This window comes from Fonsecaea erecta (assembly GCF_001651985.1).
Source record: "Fonsecaea erecta strain CBS 125763 chromosome Unknown Scaff3, whole genome shotgun sequence".
In the NCBI taxonomy this organism is placed as follows: domain Eukaryota; kingdom Fungi; phylum Ascomycota; class Eurotiomycetes; order Chaetothyriales; family Herpotrichiellaceae; genus Fonsecaea; species Fonsecaea erecta.
The window spans coordinates 1,069,278-1,088,524 of record NW_017387246.1 but is presented as its reverse complement, the minus strand read 5'-3'; the positions used below and the strand labels follow the sequence as shown (position 1 = coordinate 1,088,524).

Genomic DNA, 19,247 nt, shown 5'->3' with positions numbered 1-19,247 from the left:
GAGCTGGCCATTCGCCGACCAGGAGCTTAGGGGTGCGTGGCACGTCGTCACCCCATGCCATTGCCTAGCGGCAACAAGAGTGGGGTGACCACAGGGAGCTGTCTCGGGCCCGAACAAAGAGTTATTTTGGTGGGGAGACACCCAGTAGGGGCCCACGGGCCCCAAGGAGCTTACCCTGGCAGCTGTGTGCTTCCCTGTCACCGCCCGGAAATGGCTCAATAGGGCCCAGAGATCGAATCCCAACCAGTCATATCGAGCATAACCTCTCGTAGTGCATGTCTTACGTCGTCTTCCTCAGAAGCTCCCTCACCCCCGCGCATCACCATCTGCTTTGTGCATGTCATAGACTTTGGCCCATCCCCGAATAGCAGGATACGAGTGTGGTTGGTACAACGTCTTTTCGCTTCTGCCTGTTTGAATGATCTCAACCTTATACAACTTCTCTCACCTCCCCTTTCGATTTCCTCTGTTCAACGCTCGGCATCATCGCATTCGACTTGTCCCTACCTGACCCCACCATGAGGTGTGTCTCTCTCGTCTCGGCGGCAGCCGTTGCTGCGGCTTTCGTCATTCCAGATCAGGCTACTTTCGAGTCCCTGTCTATTGAGAACCAGGAGACCGACTATCCTTGCGAACATCCTTTTTGGAACAAAGAGCACCAGGCCGAGTCTTTCTGGGAAGATCTTGAAGAGGAGTTTACAAAGGCTGCTGACTCGGCCAAACACGCATTTGCAGAGCTCGTCGATTTGACACACGACACAGCTGTCAGCTATGGCGAAGATTTCCAGGACGCCTTTGCTGGCGAGGCCTGGTTAGACTCCGCAGAATATGATTTGGATCTGTTTGATGAGCCTCCCCATCACGGTCCGCCGCACCATCCGCCGCACCATGGCCCTCCGGGCAAGAAGCCTCGCCGCCCCCATCACCCCCACCATCGCTCGAATCAGACTATCTGGGAACTGATCTCGAAGAGTAAATATACGACCAAACTAAGCGCTGCCGTCAAGGAGTTTCCAGACCTCGTCGAGCTGCTGAATAGCACTAAAACCAACCACACCATCTTTGCTCCGACAGATCGAGCGTTCGACAAGATCCCCAAGCATGCGCCAAAGCCACCCAAAGAGTTTTTGGAGAAGCTCTTGACATACCACGTCTCGCCTGAATTCTATCCTGCTCCCCGTATCCTGGTCAGCCGGACCATCCCAACTGCTCTCGAAGCCAGGTTCATCGGAAAAGTGCCCCAGCGGCTCTCCACTCAAGTCTCCTTGAGAGGCTTAACTGTCAACTTCTACTCTCGCATCGTCGCCATCGATATCTTTGCAACAAACGGAGTCATCCATGGCATCGACAGCATCCTGCTTCCTCCGCCGAAGGCTGTCGATATCATCTCAGCTCTCCCGGGGGAGTTCAGCACCCTGGACCTTGCTCTGGAGAAGACTGGTCTCTATGCTGCTTTCAACGACACATCAAGCCACTCGGGAGGTACCTTGTTCGCACCCTCCAACTTTGCTTTCAAACGTCTTGGCCCAAAAATCAATGCCTTCCTTTTCAGCAGGTTTGGCCTGAAATATCTGAAAGCCCTGATCTTGTACCATGCTGGTGACAACATCACGCTCTACTCCGACGCCATTTACAAACTCGACGCGGATACCAGCTCAGCACCTCATCACAAGGTGCCCAAGGGATTCATTCATGTGGATCTTCCGACGGGCCTCGAAGGCAAGAGTTTGAGCATTGACATTGCTCGTTTCGGTCGGCTCATAACTATGAAGATCAATGGTTTCAGTCGGGTTGCCGTCCTAGATGGCATTGCCGCTGATGGTGTGATCCATGTTGTTCCCAACGTCCTCATACCACCGAAGACACCTGGTGGAATCGCGGTCGCCGAGGATAACATGGACCTGGATGAATTCAAAGAAAGGCTTGCACCGTTTGTAGAGCCAGACGAGAGCGAGTGGGTCGAGGAAGACCCTGAATTGTAGAGGTGAGAGCTGTTGCGTGTGAGAGAAACAAAAGGCTCACTGAGAACATGCCAAAACCTATATGTACAGGAGTTCAGGGCCAACAATCCAGCTTGGCCGGGGTTGAGCTATCCTCGATGGTTGACGATCGTTATTAGGGCCTATCTATAACAAGTATGAAATCATAAAAGTACCCGCAAGCCGAAGTCTGTCGTTTTCCGCTTCCTTATTGCCATCCTGCCTGTCGACGTTTGAGGTCGATTTTAAAAGTGAGCACCAGTCAACTGCGCCGTGACACTGTCATCGTCGACGTCTACCCCGTCGACAAACCAGCGGCCCTGGATCCCCTCTTCTGGCACCGCAACGCCATCCCCGTTCTTTCCCAGCAGTATATCATTGCCGCTCATATGTCTCTTTCTCATCTTTCCGGTTTCCCGATCGAAGGTCCAATCCTCCAGACCGTAACACCTCTTCCACTTCATTCCATCGTATTTATCCTGATACTCGTACCAGAACTGCACAGCAATCTTATCATCCGTGAAGGCAAACAACTCCTTTCGGAGGCGGTAAGACTGTTCCTTGTCCCACTTCTTGGTGAGCAAGTCGATGATCTCGGCGGTGCCGCGGATGAAGGACGAGCGGTTGCGCCAAATGCAGTCACTCGTGTACCCGTTGGAGACTTTAGCTGGGTCACACGTATTCCACATGTTTTGGGCGAATTTGACCTTTTCTTGCGCGGTCTGTAATGTGTATGGAGGGCGAAGGGCGGCCATTGTGCTTGACAGAGAAGGGGTTGTTGATGGATTCTGGAAAAGAGCTGCACCAAGTATTATAAGCGGCTCTGCTTCTAGAGGATGTTTGTGCGAGATGCGTGCGAGATGCCGGAAAAGACCCTGGATTCCAAGAGCAACAATGGACGAAAGGGAGCTCTAATATACCTCCCAATGATCCACCAAAGGACCAACGAAGGACAGCATCCGCTCAAACATTTGAGTCCCGCCCAGAGCCTGTACATAGTTCAACCCACCTATTACTAAGTACAAGCTCCCGTTGTCGTTAGGTGATCGACCCCCTCTACCTTCAGCCTTATCGAGTTCATCCAACCAGGAACGCATAAGGTCCGTAGGAGTCCAATAATGCCATGACAAACGGTGCAGCTGGCATCAAGTGTCACACCAATCCGTCCCACCCATGCTGGAGGCGGCGATTGAGACCTTCCCAGAGCAGCAAGGGCTGCGCGTCCTCGATCCATCCAGACCGTTCGCAATACAAAGAGTCCCTCCACCGACGGGAGTCGACGGCAGATACTCGAGCCAGTGGCGGCTGAGAAAGTCTGTCAGATCCATTAAGCGGCGCGACGCGCGAGAAACAGCAAGACTGGTATACCTTCTCAGGTTTAGCCTCCTGTAGGCCACACAGGGCCCTGCTTGTCGGCTCTGAGGTCTGGGGTTGGGGGGAAAAGCAGCAGGATGGCATCTAATCCAGCGGCAAGATCCCTTCGTCATCCACGCCTCTGCTAGTGCATAATTTGAAGTCTTAGGGGGGCCACCAGGGGGATTGCCGAGAAACTTGCGGAATTATGTTTCGCCGTGCGTGTGTTTCTTCCGACTGGCTGCGGATGGCGCGGGGCGACGAACATGGGTTAGTGAGGGCTGGTTTACCGCGGTTGATTTGTCAAACGAGGGGCTGCCGCCGCAGTCTGTATTCAATGCAAGGAGCCGTTCAGCACAAACCAGCTCCGTCTCGACGTTGAGCCTATTCTTCCAGACTCTTGGTAATAGGACACCGTGCTCGTCGCGAGATATTTGAACCCGCAGATCACCATCCACCATGTCTGGACTCAAGGCAGGGGACGACTTTCCCCCAGACGTTGTCTTCTCGTGAGTCGTTGTTGCGCCCCTCCAGTTCCTCTGTGAAAAGCTCTGGATCAGATAGTATGCTTACACATTTGTCGCTATACACAGCTACATCCCATATACCCCCGAAAGTGCCGCCATCACCAGCTGTGGCATCCCACAAAACTACAATGCCTCGAAAGAATGGGCAGACAAGAAGGTCGTCTTGTTCGCCGTGCCCGGCGCCTTTACTCCCGGGTGCAGCGTGAGGCACCTGCCCGGTTATATCGATGCCCTCCAAGATATCAAAGGGAAAAAGGTGGACATCGTGGCCGTTTTGGCATACAACGACGCTTTTGTTATGAGCGCCTGGGGCAAGGCAAACGGTATCAAGGATGAGATTGTGAGTCCAACCTCCTGTCCACATACTCTTCCGCTCGGAGAAGGCCGGGACCGAGTCCGTGCTCGAGTCCACGACAAGATGTGATGACTGCTTGCTATATCCGAAGATGACCTTCACTAACTATATTTGCGCGCAAGTTGTTCCTCTCCGACCCCGAAACCAAGTTCTCGAAATCCATCGGCTGGAATCTGGGCGAGCGAACCGCGCGGTATGCAATGATCATCGACCACGGTAAGATCGTTTATGCAGAGAAGGAACCTGGACGAGACGTAACAGTGAGCCCCCCCTCCCAGTCCTTTACTCATGTATTTGCTGCAGTTTGCGATTGGATCCTTCTCCCCAGATCCATGGAGCCGGTAACTTTCCGGTGTGCATAGCTTCACTAGTTCATATGTCTTGTCATGTCTCACTGCGCCGCGGAGATGGCAAGGATGCCCTTTGTCTCATTGTGCAGTTCTCCGAGCTAATACATGCATCTCCTTTCTTCCTTTCTAGGTTTCCAGCGCCGCAGCTGTGCTTGCCAAACTATGACCGACCATGCAGAGCACAATATCTACACCTATCGGCGCACTAGGTGCCCTCAGTCCTATACTTCAAGGGATCGGAAGAGGATGCCCGGACTCGTATCCTGTACCTCAGACAAAGACAGAGAACCTGGGTTTCTCCTCAAGTCTTCTTCAAAGTCTGCACTAGACTGCGGCTGAGAAAAGAAGTAGATCAAGATAGATATAGATACAAGTCGCTGTTGTCCCCTGCGGTTCGACGTTCGATGCCTATACTGATTTGATTGAAGCCTGGAATCTGAGGGAGTCGACGCTTTGGGACTCGAAAGACCTCGGTAGAAAAATTGCTGATACTCGTGACGACGCCAAAACCCGTCACGGCATGCGTAGTAGATCCTCAAAGTCGGGTAACCTTCGTTTCGTCTTCGTCGACTGCCCTGCGTTTTGGGCATCGATTGCGTTGACAATTGTTCCGTCAGGGCCTAGCTCGTAGCCGTCGTAGAGCACAGGGTCCAGATTGGCGGCGTTGGGGAATGCGTCGAATTTGTCGGGCATCACATTGGGGCCGTGCCATTTGTGACGGTGATGATGGATCGGCGACGCCGGAGGTTCCGTCATGGCCGCGGTGAACCTCAGCGCCTCCAGGTCGGCTTGCAGCTGGGCGATTTTGCGGTTCAGTCGGACGATGCTGTCGCTCTGCTTGTTGTACGAGCACAGCAGGTCCTGGTGCTTTTCGTTGAGGGTCTCGAGCTGGCATTCCAGGGCCTTGACGTGTTTCTCTTTCCGCTCGCGGAAGGCCCGTTGCGAGGCGCGGTTCTGTGCTCTCCGACGCTGGCGCTGCTCGTTAGCGAATCATGCGGGGGGACCCTTGCCGGCGAGGAATGGGGTTTCCCTCACCAGTTTTGACGGCGGGACCACCGTCTGTTCGGAGTCTGTAGACGGTTGGGCACTGGCGTCTCTGGCGGTCTGCGGTTTAAAGTCGGTGAGAGTGTCGATGGTGTCGAGATCAGCGGGCTCCCACACGGGGTGGGTGGGGAACATCCCGGGCTCGATGCTGCCATATCGAAACACGTCTCCCATATTCTGTGTTGAGCAAAAATGATCAATACAACATTCATTTCCCGCGGTGGTGTCGCCAGCAGGCTGATAGAGGGGCCCGCTGCGACTTGGAGACCTACATCTGGAGAACTTGAGCTGGATGAGTCGGCCTCCACGAGGGCTTCAAAGTACGAGCCGCGGTGGGCAGCCGGAGGGGCAAAGTAGTCCATGACTGATTGAAGCTTGTCTTTCGTTTGGACGATGAGTGAGTTCGTGCTCTGGAGGTCGGTCTCTGGGAGTCTTGATATTTAGAGTCGGCTGAGTCAATGGCAGTAGGAAATGAGGGTCGACCTCCACTTTATGTTTGCACAATGCCACCGCAGCACCAAGCGTGATTGTTAGGGTTACCCTACGATATGGATTGCCGACTGCGGGCAGATAAACCAGATAAGCCAATCCGGGAACGCCAGGAAGGGGTCTCTGGTTTACATAACGCCGGCATCAGTGTCTGATTGGTGCCTGGTCACCGAAAGGGTGGATAAATCGCAGTGGAAATACCTTTTCGTCGTGGTTTTTTCCCTCGATCGTGAGATTGCCCAATGGATCAATCCTCGTGCGCTGCTGAAAGGGGCTAGGGCCGTGCGCAAGATGTCTCCCTCTAGACCACGTTCGCGCGGCCTGGTGCTGCGAAAAAGGACACTGAGGAGCTGGGGTCTCCGTCGCGCGAGGCAAGTCCAGACAGCGTTCTGAGCGATTCAGGGCTGTTTTGCCGATTCCAAGGCGCCTCAACGGCTGAACTAACAACCTGCACGCTGTCTTTGTAAGAAGCTTGGCAGATTCAAAGGCGGGGATGCCGACACTGACAAAGACTCCCGTGTGTCCAGTCATTGGGACAGACCAACACGCCCACTGATCATGTAAGCGTCGGGGGGCGGCGGTGGGTGACCTGTGACGAACGGTCAGTTGCCGTGGGCTGCAGACTGATCGTGCGTCTGCGGCCGCATCGAGGAGTGCCAGTGGTTGAGGGCTTACAAGGCTTAACAGAGGGGAGGAGCCTCGACGAAGGATCACAGTATTTGGGGCCCAGAACACCAAGCGAGGGGTGTCACTAATTGACTCGCCGCCACACAAACCGCCTACGGAGGCAAATCCCTCCCCGAAATCGCCCAGATGCTCTGAAAAGTGGAACTGTACCTCGTACATGTACTCTGTAATATCGTGACCTACTGTAGGCGTCGGTCAACCGGAATCGACTGTGTGTCTATAGACCCCAAAGTTGTGTTTCCTGCTGATGCTCTCGTTAAACGACCCGCGCATGTTCTCTGAAGGATTTTCTTTGGGATAACGAACACGAGCTTCCAGATATGACGCCGACCCCCGGGCGTGATGTGGGTGGTCAGGGTCGAATGCAGTTTCAGATCGACGAGAGAGATATTCACCGTCCCAACATGTCTATAGAGAGGAAGGGCGGTTGGGGTTATAGCTGAAAGAGGAAGTCTATTGATAACTGGGAAGGCTGAGAGACGCCCTTTGGGGATGTGCAACCCTCTGAAGCACGTCCACATGGGACTGAGTCTCCTGCTATTCGCAGGGAGCACATGTCTAGGGGTCGTGACGGTCTGTTTGGCCCCTGTTTTGGTAGCCGAAGCGTATCCCAGGGGAGTCTCGGACAGCAAATCTGATATACTGGCACAAACCAATAGGTGCTTGTCGGCACAGGGGCTATTCCTTCCGCAGCTTTTGAAGCTTTCACCATCGAGATCCAGGAACCCATTTTGTAACAGCAACTTCTTAGCGAATTGCCCCCACGTTCACCTCCCCGTTTTAGTGACCTTCGCGCCCCACTTTTAGAGTCTTAGTGAGCTTGATGCGGCACTAATCCCAAAAAGGCTATCACCAGGTCCAATCTTCTTGGCTCGTGAAACTCCATCAGATGTGCTGATGCACACTTCTCACTCCCTCTCCCACTTCACCTGGCCTGAGCATCCCGAGATCCTTCCTGACGCTCCCATCCGCTGCTCGTCAGTCATTTCCTTCGCAGCTCACTTTCAGCAAAAGGAGTATCGCCTTGCGAGCCCGTTGGCGCCGCAGCATATTGGTAGTTTCTCCCCCATTCGCGCCACCACCGGTACCTGTATGCACAACATTGAAGGCACCACGGCAAGAATAGCAATCCTTAATTCCGGCGTCATTCGGCGTGAGACGACGAAAGATTTAGCGTTCGGCCTCTGCGTGGCCTCTCAGCCATGCTAATTGATCCGTGGCACTAGCATCTCGTCATCTCTGCCGCCACAATATTGCTACGGCCATCGGGCAAGCGGTGTTCGACCTCACAAAACGACATCCATGAATGGTGGCTTCTTAGCCCCCACCAGCACCACTATATCGCAGTATTAGTCTATAACCCGATGACCGCATCGGTACCTTATCACTCTCCAGCATGATACGCTGGGCATCATTATGCCTGCTGCCAAACACCAGGTTTCCAATGCATTCACCTTCCTAAATTACGACAATCCCGACCATAGCGCCTCCCACCGAAGGTTGGTCAAGTCGCATATCTCAAGCAAATACCGGGCTTCCATCCGCCAGCAGACTCAGCCTCGCTACGCATTACCATGTCAAGCCAGGAACGCCCAGGACCAGGACTCACTGCCCAAGTCCAGGCGCAAGAAGCCACAGACCTCACCCCAGTCTGACGGATCCTCAAGTTGCCGATGGTCTCGCGCGCCTTCTCCGCTCGAAGTCGGTTTCGGCGGTATACGGATGGACCCATTTAGATCCTTGCCAGGTCAAGCAACACCTTGCGTCTCCCAGGCCCTCGACTACTACACTCAGAAGATTTCGCCCCTCATGCAGCCATTGTTTCAGACGATCAAGATGGCCAACCCACTGATGATCTGGATGTTTCCGTTGATCCTGTCTCACGAAAGTGCGTACCATGGAGCTGTGGCATTGTCCCAGGCGTATCTGGAAAAGTGCCGAGCACCGACGCGCGAGGCATCTGCGGAAGTCAAATTCCATCGAAGAAAAGCCGTGTCAATTCTGTGTGACCAACTGGCCGATCTTCGCGGCCCTCCCGACGACGGTGTGCTCATGACCGTGCTAGCTCTGGCGTGCTTTGATGTTTTGTATGGCGAAGACAGAATCGCCAATCGCAAAGGACTGGCACTCATCGTTGCGCTGAAGGGAGGACTTGACAACTTGGGGCTGCGCGGCCTCGTGAAAGCTTTTCTGGTGCAATCTGACTACTTCTGGATGCTCGAGACCGGTGCAGAGACCATCTTTCCCTTCACAAAACGCAAGAACAGGAGAATATACCCTCAACGACCATTCAAAGATGATCTTCTGCTGCTCCTCCGAACACTACCCCCGGGCCTTGCCGCAATCGGTCGCCAGGGCACCTTAGGCTTGGATACCATCCGGATTCTTTCAAGGGTCAACATGTTTCTCCGATCCAAGCTCGCTGAGATCCCACCTCCGGTAGAAGAAGATCTTGTGTCAGAGGGCAAGGATTATCTGGACCTTCTTGAAGTATGCGCCTGTCTCCAATCATCCACTGACACCGAGCATAGCTTAGAGAAGAACTTGATGCTCGCGGTGATCATGTTCGGTTTCGACATGCATGATCCCAACGGGTCATTTTCCCGAGTCGCGGCGTATCGAGGCTCCAGGCAAGAGTTGACTCGGTCGCTTCCCTTCACGCAGACGCGGAGCCCGGAGGAGAGAGCCTGCTTGATTTGGATCACGATGATTGTCATGAGATCTTGGGGCTTGGAGACTCCACTTGCTGCTCAAGCGATAGCCCTTGGCCGAAGCTTCTTTGCACAGTTCACGGAAGCGAGATCCTGGGACGCTGTTGAGTCTGCAATGCGTTGCTTCTTCTGGTACGAGCCACTTGCAGACGGCTTGATAAGCAGCTGGCTACAAGCCTTGACCACACATGAGAAAGAATTGGCCGTGACAGACTCCATGGGCGTCACAGGCAAACGGCAACCGGGTCTCGCCTGCTCACTCCGCCCAGTCGAGGACGGGGACTACCTACAGGAGCCCGTAGATGAGAATGCTGTCGTCCATCTGCCACCCATGTTGACATTAGATAAGTACCTGATAGAGGTTCAGTTACGGTAAAGAAGATGTATATGCGTCGGGCATCCACGTGGGGAACCATAGTCATAAAGCGTATGCGTTGCCGCTTTAACCCGCAAAATAAATTCTCCTCGGTTTCCCCAAATTCGACTTCAACGCGCACCGCGCTCTGGTGAACCTCTGTCCACGTTTCAATGGCTCCGCCAACACAGAAAGCCGGGCAAAAGCGCAAGGTCGCCTTTGACCAGCCTGGCCAGTCCTCGGCGGCGCGCAAACGGCAAAAAAATCATGATGCTCGAGCGATTCCCGTGCAGCGCCCGGAGGCGGTCGTGTCGGCGAGCGGGGAACTCAATGTGGCTTCCTTCATCAAGGCTCGGGAGTTCGAGATCGGTGCTTTGGAGAAGAGCATGCGCAAGGCAAAGAAGCAATTGTCTACACGAGCGTTTCAACAGGTCCCCAGGCATATGAGACGGAGGACGGCCAGTCACAATGCCAAAAAGGTGCCGCGACGGCTGCGGAGGAGGGCCGAACGTGAGGTTGGCGGTGCCCTTATCTTCGACTCGTGCACCAGATGCCGGCGTACTGACAGGCGCTGACCAGGAGGACTATAGATGAAAGACGACAACACTCCTACCGTCACGAAGCGGACGCGGACTCCCTCGCGAAGGCTGAGGCTGCGGTTAGAAACGGCCAAATCCCTCAAAATGCTCACCCAGAAGCACAAGACGGTGCGTCAGAGGAAAAAAGAGGCCAAGGCCAACGCTCAGCAGCCCGATCCTGCAAACCACGTCCTGACGGCGCGTGTGCCACGATTGAAGAAGAACAGGTTGGCTCAGCCGCCCACAGCGACGACGAAATACAAGAGGAGGCAGGTCGACAAGACATGGCTGCCAACGCACCTGTGGCATACCAAACGCGCGCATATGACTCGGCCTACGGAGCCGCTGTGGAGAATGTCCATCCCGCTGAGCCCTACGGAGAAGAGTTATAGACCGAGTCATCGAGCTGCTGGCACCCAGGGATGTATAGCCTGGGACACCAGCTATATGTCTACAGTTGCCTGTCTGGGAACAGAGACGGCACTCGACAACATGCTGAAGGCACTTTCATTCGCCCCACAAGGGCTCTCACCGGCTATGCACAAGAAGTGGAAGGCTGGAACCCGGTTTGCTCACGGATGGATTTCAGAACGGGACAACGGAAAGCGCCCTATTTCGCCGGTAACGGTGATCTGGTTCGAACACCAGCGGAACGATGCAACGAGCCCGAAGGATGGTCAGAGCGAAGATAAGATGGAAATTGAGCTCGTCGATCAGTCCCACGTTACCACTAACCAGGAGCAAATGAAGGTCGACAAGGGCGACATAGAGCAGTCTGCAATTCCAAAGACCAAGAAGAAGGCGGCAAAACGGAAGACGAAACTTAGCCACCAAATCCTCATCCGAATCCATCCATCTGCATTCTATCAGTGCTGGCAGGAGCTGATGAAGGTCGCCAAAATGCAGAAGCCGCAGGTTCTGATTGAAGATCTGCGATTTGAGATCGGAAGTATTGAGGTCCAAGGTCCCGGCTCAACCGAGGCCTTACTGGGTGTGATTCGTGCTTTTCCCGCACATACTGAAGCTGCCGAGGCGACTTCGTCGTTGTGGGCGTCCCTCGCTGGACTCAACAACCCCAGTATCCTGCCGCAGAACGCGCTGCTCGCATTCGATACGGTCGATCCCAGGCTCAATCATCCGCCCAAGCCGATCAAGATTCCCAGCGCCTCGGAACAAACTCTACTGGATGAGATCCTCGTTTCCTGGCCGCCCGACAAGCGGCCGAAGTATTCCGCGTTACTATCGCACAAGGCGCGCTGGCGGATCCGCAACACCCTGCCGTCCCAAAAAGCGATCAATCGACGGAGAGCACTCGCACCACCGGGCCATGCACCATCGGCCACGGCCAAGGATCCTCGAATCCCGGTCATCGTTCTCGCGTCCAGAGCGGAGGGTAGTGCTGCCAAAAACTCCCAAGGGACGTGGACTGTTCTCCTCCCCTGGACGTGCGTCGACCCAGTGTGGCGCTCATTGATGTTCTACCCTTTGTCGACCGGTGGCACTCCACGCTTCGGGGGTCTACGTCAGAAACAGCAGCTGTTGTTTGAGCATAAAATACCGTGGTTCCCAGGAGATTTGCCCGGCACCGAGGCGGGCAAAGCTTGGGAGCGCTCTGAAAGTGAAAAGAGGTTTGATTCGTGGATCAGGCGACCTCCGAAGCATAGAGTTGCCTGGGATACTTTGGACCTGGGTTTGGGAAGGCGCGGTGAGCTCGGAAGAGGTTGGTCTTGTGATTGGGAGTATTTGTTTGAGACCACCAAAGATCCAGCGCTAATAAAAACCACGCCTCATTCGGAGTTAGCCAAAAGCGTCTCTGCTCAGACGACGGCGGCGCCATTGCTTACACAGCGACAGCGAAAAGCGGCCAAATCTCAAGCAGCAAAAGAAGCCGACGAGAAAGATTCAAGTCGTCGACGAAATACATCGAGTCCGGAAAGTGAAGGGGAGCCGGATATTGTACCGGAACTTGTAGAAGAGGTCCAATTTACCCAACTGTTGCCGGGACAGAGTGTATCCCTGTTGAAACAGCCCACGCACATCACATTCCCACCATGTCCTGTACTGGTTACAGTTCGGATCACCTTGCTCGATAAAGGGACACCGTCTCCAGCTGCGCGAATCTATCGCCTTCCATCATTGCCAAAACCAGGATCAACAGCTTGTTCTACTGAATCAGTGGCACTTGAGGCGGACAGATCTCAGCAGACCCAGCCACAGAGCTGGAGCTCTGACGGGCCACCGCCCGGGCAACGTCCTCCCACAATAAGTCAGACGGAAACGCCAACATCGTCAGTCACCGCTGCTCGCGACCTTCGCTCCCGCTGGCTTGCTCTCGACAACCATTTCGACGCACACGCACGAAGCGGTCATTCTCGAATCTCCAAGATCAAGACCAACAAATTCTCCATCCCCCGTCACCACGCCAGCTACCCACATGAATCACTCGCCAAAATCAATGTGCTGCCCAAGAATGCTGCTGAAGAGATTGTGAAGAATTTCGGACCGGACAGTGCTTTTGGGAGAGGGGACGGGGAGATACCCAAGGAGGAGCCACCGCCTCCCAAGGAGAAGCACAAAGGCAAAGGAAGAGGCAAGGAGAAGAAGGCAGTCTCTACGTTAGAGGATGGCGAAGTACTGGCAAACCCTCTTGACCACGCTACTGAGAACATGGAAGACCTGGCGCCCCTCATGATCGACCCATTCAATGAACCGACAGAATGGGATAAACACGTGCCCTGTCCCGACCCGCGCGACCTCATTGGTTTCATCACGAGTGGTGGGTACAATCTGGCTGAAGGTCGGGGCACGGCTGTGGGGAGCATTTGGGGCCAACGGGTGATTGAGGGATGGCAAGAAGAGTCTAAGCCGGATGACGGCCTGAGCGAAAAGCAAAAGGACCGGCAAAGGAGGCTCTGTATTGTGCGTAACGTCGGCGAGAGTATCGGACGACTGGGTGTTTGGGAGCTTTGTGGCTGAATGGCATGGCAATCCACCGGTCACTTTGCGTCTGGGGAGGATCTGTTCCTGAGGAAGCAGGACTCGGCTCACGCTATCAATGCATGATCTGGCAACACGACCTAGATAGATCGCCAGCATCGGGCGATCGACCGCCTCTGCCATTTCAGCCTCGTCCCTGCTCTGCACGAGTGCCAGATCATTGTATCCTTTCAGCCTTACGTATTATGTACTCCGTACCTCGTACACAAGGGTTTACCTAATCTTTGTGTAACACACTGCATCGTTAGTCTCTACGAGAGGAGAGAGACACACCCACACCCACACAGAATGACGAGCTGGACAGGCTAAGCGCAACTTTTAGTGCGGATATCCAATCCATCCCTGGGTACCGAGTACGGTAACCTAGGTAAGTAGTGGGTACAGGACCATCTGCAATGCACTTTTAGTCTCTCCCGGCCCTCAAGTGATGCACCTGGCTGCACTGCACTTTTAGTCTCTCCGAGTTCAACGAGGGGAAGGACAAGTTAAGGGGCATGCCACATACAACACTGTACTTTTAGTCTTCATCACTCCTTGTGGGAAAGTACGCCTAGCCGCTCTTCCCCGGGTGTGGCTGTGGGCTAGTGGGCTGAGACTGAGAGCTCACTAGGCGTCGTCGTTGTCTAATAGATACTCGCTCATATGGAATAAAAGTGCAGTGCTGGTCAGTCGAGGTAAGGCTGACACTGTTCGATCCTGTTCTCCGAGTAATTGTGGGTGGCATGACACTGCAGTTTTGGTCTCTCCCGGTGATTGACGCAGGACGAAAAGTCGACAGGTTCTAGTCCCGAACCGCCTGGCGGCTCTCAGACTCCATGACTCCTTGTGGGAAAATACCACTAGCGTACCTAGTTTCGGGCGTGGTGGAGGCTGAGTGCTCCGGCCATGTACTGCAATTTTAGTCTTTCCGAACGCCTGACGGAGCCAGAGAGGGGGAAAGAGGAAGGTTCTCGGAATTTTTGCTGCGATTTTTAGTCCCCACAGACAGACAAAGAGAGAGAGGGGAGGGAAGAGGGGGAGAGAGAGAGAGAGAGAGAGAGAGTGTGTGTGTGTGTGTGTGTGTATGAGGGTGTGTGTGGTGGGAAAGAAGTCAATCAATCCATTGACTAGCTAGTTTCATGCTCCTTCTCCTGCTCCAGACTGGAGCACATATGGTTGCACCTACAGTATATGTAATATGTGTCCTCGGCGCACCCGGATTCCCATGGAAAGAACATGATTCCTCGACTTTCCTCTACGGAGTCCACACACGTAGCTAGCTGACGAGTTGCAGGCTACCCAATAAATACCCTATGACAGCGCCAGTGCCAGCGTGCTGCCAACTTTACATACTCCCCAAACCACGATGGCAACACATGGCAACACAAGTCCCAGTCTTGGGCATGGGTCGGTCAGAGGACTTCAGTCGTACGAACATGGAGAACTTCTGCGATCGAACTCGAGTGGTAGGCAGCCTTATCAGTCGAGATGGGACTCGGCTCTCATTCATGCCATGCCATGGCAAGCATGCTTCTTGTTTCTAGTCATCATGGTTCTCTGACTCTATTTTGTACAAAAGAGCTAAATAGGGACTGCCAGGACAAACAAGAGGGTATCGTAACTCCTTCCCGGCCTAACAGCTCGGAAACCCAGACCGCTATCCACAAGGGCTCCATATCAGAAACTGTCGCCATGACATATGTCAAGAGAACCCAACTTGTTCTCTTCCTTCATTTAGGTCATGAGATCTCGGGTCTTATAAACCCCTTCCACGCTGGTGTGGTGTATGGTATATGCTCCGCTTCCTTCCATGCTTGGGGCAGAAGCTGGCCCCTTCGATATTAAACCGCAGTATCATGTCCACGTCAACTCCCTCCGCCGGTGGGGCACATTCACACACAGAGATTTAGATCGCATAATTCTCCGCATGCAAGAATAGTTCATCCTTACCCGAGTCTTTCCATATCTCACTCTGTAACCGCGCCACAGTGTTCGCCACGTCGGTCCTCATCTCCGGGGGTCCGCAGACATAGACGCACGTCCGGCGTCCAAATTCCTTGCTCAATCCCTTGAGCATGTACGGAATGTCGGGTCTTCCGTACTCGGTCCGCCAGCCATCTCGTCGCTGAGATGTGACGTTTGTAGGGAGAAAGGCGAATCGCATGAGGTTCTTTTGGAACTTCGTCGGCGTTTGAGGGAAACCGAAGTCGAAGGACCGTGTAGCTTCGATCTGTGCTTGGGAGATGGTTGATACGCGTTTGTCAACCGGGGGCGGTGGAAAGTATGGTTGTGCCTGTTCACTGTCAGGTGGCGCCAGGTGACGAGGAGCAGCGACATAGGCTTGTGGGAGTGCGGTGATGATATCTTCAAATTCGCGCTTGAGGTCCGGTTCTTGATCCATCATCACCAGGGCCGAGTTGCGCTTGGACCCTCCCGTGGCCTTGTCGAGGACGTCAGCGACCTTGTCCCTGATACCACTCAGGCGGTGTTCCTTGACCTCTGGCAAGGGTTCGTATCGTTTGGCTGCCGTAATGAAGAAATGGCATTGCACCGAACCCGGCGGAGCGCATTCTCGGCATATCCGAAGCTCTTCCTTGAACCACTCCATAATGTCGGGCCGCTTCATGGCCCAGACGACGTGCACTTTGGACGTGGTGGCCTTGCCGTCGCGCATGCGTTTGATCAGGTCGAGTAACTGGCTCGCAATGGCAGTGATGCCGCTTCCGCCGGCGAAGAAGATGACCTGGTCGAACGAGGCCATTTGCCGCTGCATGCCGCCGTAGGGCCCTTCGACGAAAGCCCGATAAGTCTTGTAAGGCCCCTTCTTGATTGAAGTGTCCAGGACTTTGCGGGTAAAGCCCGAGAACGGTCGAAAGACCAAAGTCATGTCTCGGTACTGCTCGCCGTATTCAGAGGGGAAGTCTTCACTGCAAAGTGATGCGATGGTGAAGGGGTGATTCTCCAAGAGAGCAATGCCAGGCATCCTCAAGTAGGCGTACTGGCCCGGACGCCACCGCTTCTGCGTGGGGATGGTGACCTTGATGGCATTCTCAGGCAGAATGGTGACGGCCGACTCCTCTCCGATGAGCCATGATGATCGGAACGGGTTCATCCAGTTCAAGAAGAAGACCCGGGTGAGCAGCGATACGAGCATCAGCGCCACAGTCGAGTAGAGATACGCCCATGATGTCAAGTAGTTGTGGCAGTGCCAGAACATGAGGCCAATGAAGGCCCAGGCCACTGGAATATGCAAGAGGACGAAGAGCTCGTATGCTTTGTGTCGCAGAATGGGAATGGAGTGGAGCGTGAGGAAGATCAGGGGAGCGATAGCTGCGATACCCGTCGTGTAGACCCAGTATTGCGGGCTGAAATAGAGTTTGAACGTTGCAAAGCCAGCGGGATCCGTGACCGATTGGTACCAGTAGGGGACAGCATGGATGACGGCAAAGATGACACATAGATACGCTGTCCAGCGGTGGAGTACAATAAGTCGTTCCGCTCCAATCCCAGTCATGAAAGCCACGGGGTTCGCCTTGTTGGCCAGCATGACCACCCATGGGAGCAACGAGACAGACATCATCCCGGCCCGGACTGCCAGCGGAGGAGATCCGTATGACATGGACGCGTAAAAGAGTGGACTGGGGAGGAAACAGTAGAGCAAGGACGACACCAGGCATATAGCCATGACCACGACAACTCCCAGGGAAGGGAACGTGAATGTCCACTTGCCCAGCCTGATAGCTGGGATGGGTCTGTAGAAGACCCATCGAAATAGGGCGATCGTGATGTTGAGGGGTGCAATGGCTGAGACGGCTGCTTGTTGCTGTGCCTTCTCGGCCACCAGCGGTCCCGAGGACGGGAAGAAATGTCTCGTCGACCCATCTGTCCCGGCACTTATGGCGCTGGGCAGTTCGTAATCGCCAAACCCTTGGTTCGGCGACACACCCAACGGGCTGACCGTCGAGGCAGAGTTGATGACTTCTTCTTTGTACAGAGCGGTTCGGATCTTGTCGCCCCAGTAGTAGTACAGCCGCTTGATCGTTGTGGACACCACCAGGATGATCCCGATGTAAACGAAAATGAGGCCATACTTGCCGGCTTGGTTGAAGGGATCATGTTGGATAGCAGCAATAAGGTCGGGAGGCGTTGTGCTGTTTATCGGGATGTTGACTCTCTTGACCAATTCCTTCACACTCTGCTCAATCCCTTTTCCTGCCAACTGCGCCAATGCTTCGGACGACACTGACGGCATCTTTGCTTTGCGCGAAATACCTCTTCCACACCTGACAGCTGGTCCAGCAGTGTAAGGGAAGGGGGGAATAGTGGTGAGAAGCGGTCTCGTCAAGAGACACTCGCTGGGATGACCGTGTACGGGGGCGGAGGGAAGAGAGGCCTGCGGTCAGACCGTCGAATCTATTGGATGTCTGTTCGTCTTCGCACAGTGGTCATGGATTTCGAGACCGCTCAGTGGACCCGCCTTCTGAGATATGCAGTTTTTCTTTTCGCGCAAAAAGGTTGGTAAGAAGAGAAAGCCTGCTCTCTCAAGAAGAAGGGAACGACTGGGAGCGAGTGTAAGGAATGGAAGAACAGAGGAACCCGAAGCCTCTGGGACGTTGGGGAGGGAGGGACGGGGAGGAGGGGGCGAAAGCTGCGATATAGAACTCTGGGATCATGCGGGAGAAGACATCGTCCAGCGTGAAAGAACCGACTTGGGTGGTGGTGGTGGTGATGAGAAGCAACGGCCGCGCGTGCGAGAGCGATTTGCGCACCCCGCTACTCACTCTCCTCACAGTGATATCGACCCAAAAGAGTAACCACAGTAGCAGCTTCGGGTTGAGAGCAGCAATAGTTGCATTGGGAGAGCAGAGCTATCGAGCTCTGGAGGCCGCGAAGAGTCTTGCATCTCGTGGACGCTGGTGCATCTCAGCGGTACGGAGGGAGAGTCAGCGCTTCGACGAGAGCTTGCATTGGTTGTGCGGTGAGACCAGAAGTGGCCTACATGGTGGCGTCCCAGTAGACCAAGTGGAGATCTGGAGCGGACCGAGACCCCTCTTCTGAAGCAGTCACACAGCACGGTAGACGAATAAGAGACGCAGATGGAGGGAAAAGCACGACGAAATGCATCGCAGGAGAGGCAGTGATTGGAGAAGAAAGGTGATAAGCCAGGAACAGCTGCAGTTGAGGATGCAGGGAAGATCAGCTTTGGGTGGTCCGGAAGGACTGTTACCTGGTCTAGGCGGCCTCTAGGCGCACTAGGCCCTCCTCGGTAGGCCAGGCTAAGCGAATGGGAGGCCTTAGAGCGTTGCCGCCCAGGTGTGACGACCTGTGGCTGGACCCGGGAAGTGCTTGCAGCCCGCCAATCGCCCGACTAGCTTGCGATACTGCAGGAACCCCGTCACCCAACCACCGCACAGCATCCAACTCCCATCAACTCATTGCCCACCTTGGCTGACTTTGTCTCCCCACACACCCACTTGTCGAAGGGAAACAATTGCACTCTGCAGAGTGATACGGAAACATCGGCACGGTACGATTGCAAAACGTCGACGGACCCTTCCTCTACCAAGTGCAAGCAAGCACGTTACGAATACTCGGAGGGTTATACACGTTGTGCTGAAAGAGATTGGATTGCCATCGCCAAGTGATTGATATTTTCCGAACTCTCTGTTGGATTACTCGTACCCGAGGCGAGGTGATGGACCCTGGCCCCTCAGCCGTCGATCTTTCGTAAGGTCGTTCCCATGCTCAGAGTCACTTCTGACCAATGAAATCGCGCTTATGGTTACCTTCGAGATGACAGCTGGATACCGACAAGGTCGCGGCAAGAGCGGCAATCGAGTTGC

General features: G+C 54.4%; 7 protein-coding genes across 7 annotated transcripts; 4 read left to right on the top strand and 3 right to left on the bottom strand.

Annotated features, from left to right (window-relative positions):
* Positions 1-518: 518 nt before the first annotated feature.
* On the top strand, positions 519-1,982 carry AYL99_03634 (hypothetical protein; the record flags this gene model as incomplete). The annotated part of the gene is made up of 1 exon (XM_018835148.1): positions 519-1,982. The coding sequence occupies one exon, from the start codon at positions 519-521 to the stop codon at positions 1,980-1,982; it is 1,464 nt and encodes a 487-aa protein (XP_018694798.1).
* A 242-nt stretch (positions 1,983-2,224) lies between these two features.
* On the bottom strand, positions 2,225-2,734 carry AYL99_03633 (hypothetical protein; the record flags this gene model as incomplete). The annotated part of the gene is made up of 1 exon (XM_018835147.1): positions 2,225-2,734. One exon carries the CDS (start codon positions 2,732-2,734, stop codon positions 2,225-2,227), a length of 510 nt encoding a protein of 169 aa, XP_018694797.1.
* Positions 2,735-3,791: 1,057 nt separating this feature from the next.
* AYL99_03632 (hypothetical protein) lies at positions 3,792-4,559 on the top strand (the record flags this gene model as incomplete). The annotated part of the gene is made up of 4 exons (XM_018835146.1): positions 3,792-3,841; positions 3,926-4,199; positions 4,337-4,474; positions 4,518-4,559. The coding sequence occupies 4 exons, from the start codon at positions 3,792-3,794 to the stop codon at positions 4,557-4,559; spliced, it is 504 nt and encodes a 167-aa protein (XP_018694796.1).
* Positions 4,560-5,077: 518 nt separating this feature from the next.
* AYL99_03631 (hypothetical protein) lies at positions 5,078-5,970 on the bottom strand (the record flags this gene model as incomplete). Its single annotated transcript, XM_018835145.1, has 3 exons — positions 5,078-5,533; positions 5,600-5,785; positions 5,881-5,970. 3 exons carry the CDS (start codon positions 5,968-5,970, stop codon positions 5,078-5,080), a joined length of 732 nt encoding a protein of 243 aa, XP_018694795.1.
* A 2,230-nt stretch (positions 5,971-8,200) lies between these two features.
* On the top strand, positions 8,201-9,871 carry AYL99_03630 (hypothetical protein; the record flags this gene model as incomplete). The annotated part of the gene is made up of 1 exon (XM_018835144.1): positions 8,201-9,871. One exon carries the CDS (start codon positions 8,201-8,203, stop codon positions 9,869-9,871), a length of 1,671 nt encoding a protein of 556 aa, XP_018694794.1.
* A 152-nt stretch (positions 9,872-10,023) lies between these two features.
* On the top strand, positions 10,024-13,404 carry AYL99_03629 (hypothetical protein; the record flags this gene model as incomplete). Its single annotated transcript, XM_018835143.1, has 2 exons — positions 10,024-10,365; positions 10,441-13,404. 2 exons carry the CDS (start codon positions 10,024-10,026, stop codon positions 13,402-13,404), a joined length of 3,306 nt encoding a protein of 1,101 aa, XP_018694793.1.
* Positions 13,405-15,310: 1,906 nt separating this feature from the next.
* On the bottom strand, positions 15,311-17,656 carry AYL99_03628 (hypothetical protein; the record flags this gene model as incomplete). The annotated part of the gene is made up of 1 exon (XM_018835142.1): positions 15,311-17,656. One exon carries the CDS (start codon positions 17,654-17,656, stop codon positions 15,311-15,313), a length of 2,346 nt encoding a protein of 781 aa, XP_018694792.1.
* Positions 17,657-19,247: the final 1,591 nt, after the last annotated feature.